This window comes from Tupaia chinensis, unplaced genomic scaffold (genome assembly GCF_000334495.1).
Source record: "Tupaia chinensis unplaced genomic scaffold, TupChi_1.0 Scaffold000330_1, whole genome shotgun sequence".
Lineage (NCBI taxonomy): Eukaryota > Metazoa > Chordata > Mammalia > Scandentia > Tupaiidae > Tupaia > Tupaia belangeri.
In genome coordinates, this window is record NW_006159824.1 from 1136525 (window position 1) to 1138708 (window position 2184).

The 2184-nt window shown below is 49.8% G+C and overlaps 1 protein-coding gene across 1 annotated transcript in view; it reads right to left on the reverse strand.

The window, feature by feature from the left end:
* The window catches only part of CHRNB1 (cholinergic receptor nicotinic beta 1 subunit), a gene marked incomplete in the record, with an annotated part of 12213 nt that extends 11943 nt beyond the window's left edge, over positions 1-270 (reverse strand). The window contains 2 exon segments of the mRNA XM_014589071.2: positions 1-49; positions 135-270. Coding sequence (XP_014444557.1) covers positions 1-49; positions 135-192 — 107 coding nt within the window.
* Between the last annotated feature and the right edge of the window lie 1914 nt (positions 271-2184).

Sequence of the window (2184 nt, forward strand, 5' to 3'; positions counted from 1 at the left end):
GAGAAAAGTTTATCACGGAGTCGGCCCTCGGCTTCCGAGCCACGGGCCCCTGGGAGAGGAAGGCACTAAGTGAAACTTTGGTGTCTTGCCATGGCCTCTGTCCCTGTCCCTGTGCCTTTGGGGCCTAGACTTACCTGGGGCGAGCGGGGCCCCCAGCACCCCCAGCAGCAGCAACAGCGCTCCTGGGGTCATATCCTGGCTTTGAGGATCAGTGAGTTCGCTTGGAGATCCGCTGGGATCGCCAGCTCAGGGGAAGTGACGAGGAGACCAGGAATGTGCACCTGTTGTTGGGGGGCAGCCGCCAGCCCACCCGCCCCGCCCCGCCCCCGGGGCTTAGTCCCGCCCTGAGCAACTGAGGACGCCTGCCACCCACAGACAGACACGACTTCAGTTGTATAAATCGGCTTTAATTGAGAAAGCGTGGAGTGGATACCCCGTCCCCTAGAGCAGAGCCAGGAGATGGGTGGAGCCTGAGCGGGGTTCTTGTGGGTGAGGGGGGCATTTCCCCCTCCTGCAAGGAGCCAGAAATAAAAGAGCCTGAGGAAAAGTGACCTGCCTTTGAGCCTAGCCCCTCCCTAGTCTATCTTGCCCAGGTCTGAGGCTACCAGAGTTTCCCTCCTAGTTCACTAGTGGGTACTCGTCTTTTCCAAGTCTCTCCCTAGCTTTCCACGTTTCTTGAAAAACTCTAAACAGGTCCTTTTTGGGTACCTAAAACCCAGCTGAGGTTATAAGCTGTAATGTAAAGCAAGTTTTATTCCGTTAGAAGCTCTGGGGTGGTGTTGGGGGGGGTGTACAAGGTCTCCAGCCCAAGAGGCCTTCACCCTCCTTGACCTGACCTATAGGGAAGAGGGGTGGGGCTTATTGCTGAATTGGGGGTCTCCTCATGAGGTGTCGGGGGAATCAAGGCCTAGTCCCACTTGTTCTTTTTATTCTAGATCCACTACTCTACAGACCTCAGCTTTAAAGGGGACCTGGGAGGAGTTCCTGCTGTATGTGTCCGAAATGTTCTACAGGAAACATCTCGAGAGCTCACATGGTTAGCAAGGTCAAGTATGAGCTTATACAGTAATACGTAGTATGCACACAACGTATCTAACATTCGTACACTAATAAACACATACTTGTATATCATATGCTTACTTTCTAAAGAATTATTTTAGTTATTTATTATTTTTATTATCTTAAGAGATTTTTGCCTTAGGGCACATGTACTCGCCATGGAAAGAGAGGAGAGAGAGACAGTGAAAGGGAAAATGAGAAATCACCCCCCAGGGGGTGGCCATGCTGCCATCCCTTCTCTTCCACTGGGATCTTGGACATGCATGTGCATGCAGCTGGCGTGATTTTCTTTTTTTCTGTTTTAGAGAGATTTTTGCTATAGAACATGCACGCTTGCTGCAGAGACAGCGGGTAGCTAAGTGTTCATGTCCCCCCAACCCAGACACAGGTTTAATCATATCATAGTTTTGGCCCCTTCCCCATCCTAGCTTCTGTACTCTGAGCCAGGGATTCTTTTAAAATTTCTCTGCTCTTCCCCAGGCTGTGTTTTCCTGGCAGGACCCCAGCTGGGTTGCAGGAGTTAGAAACTGCATGTAAAAATAAGGTTAGCATTCTATATGGAAGAAGAAGATTTTTAGAAAATCATTAAGAAAAACAAGAAGTGATTCTTGATTCATCGAGAACTTAGTTCTTCATGAATCATAGCTGGGTCCTTTCCAGAGCTCATTCTTAATAGATATTACAGAGAAGGTGGGAGGGTAGGTCTAGAACTTACTCTAGAGCAACAATATGGCTATATAGGCCCCAGTTTCATCCTGGGGAGAAGGGCTGAGAGTCGTGGTCCATGTCTTAGAACTGAGATTCAGGAGGAAGTATGGCTCCATAAAAGTCTAGAACACCACACTCTAGAACTGGGTGTCTCTGGAATAAGGTTAAATCCGTGGTGACTGGAGACTGGTCCCAGTTCAGGCCAAAGCCAACAGCTAGACAGGGTTCAAATCCAGTCTCTCTCTGCTTGGAAACCAGGGGTCCATCTGGGTCAAGGATAGAAGCCTGGTGGACTCAGAACAGAGCCTGGCACCATGCCTGGATTCCAGCACAGAGCCCTAGTGCAGAAACGGCCCTGGCTGGGGTGTCTGGTATTCTAGAATATGTCCAGACCAAGGCAAAAGGTAGAGTAGGGAA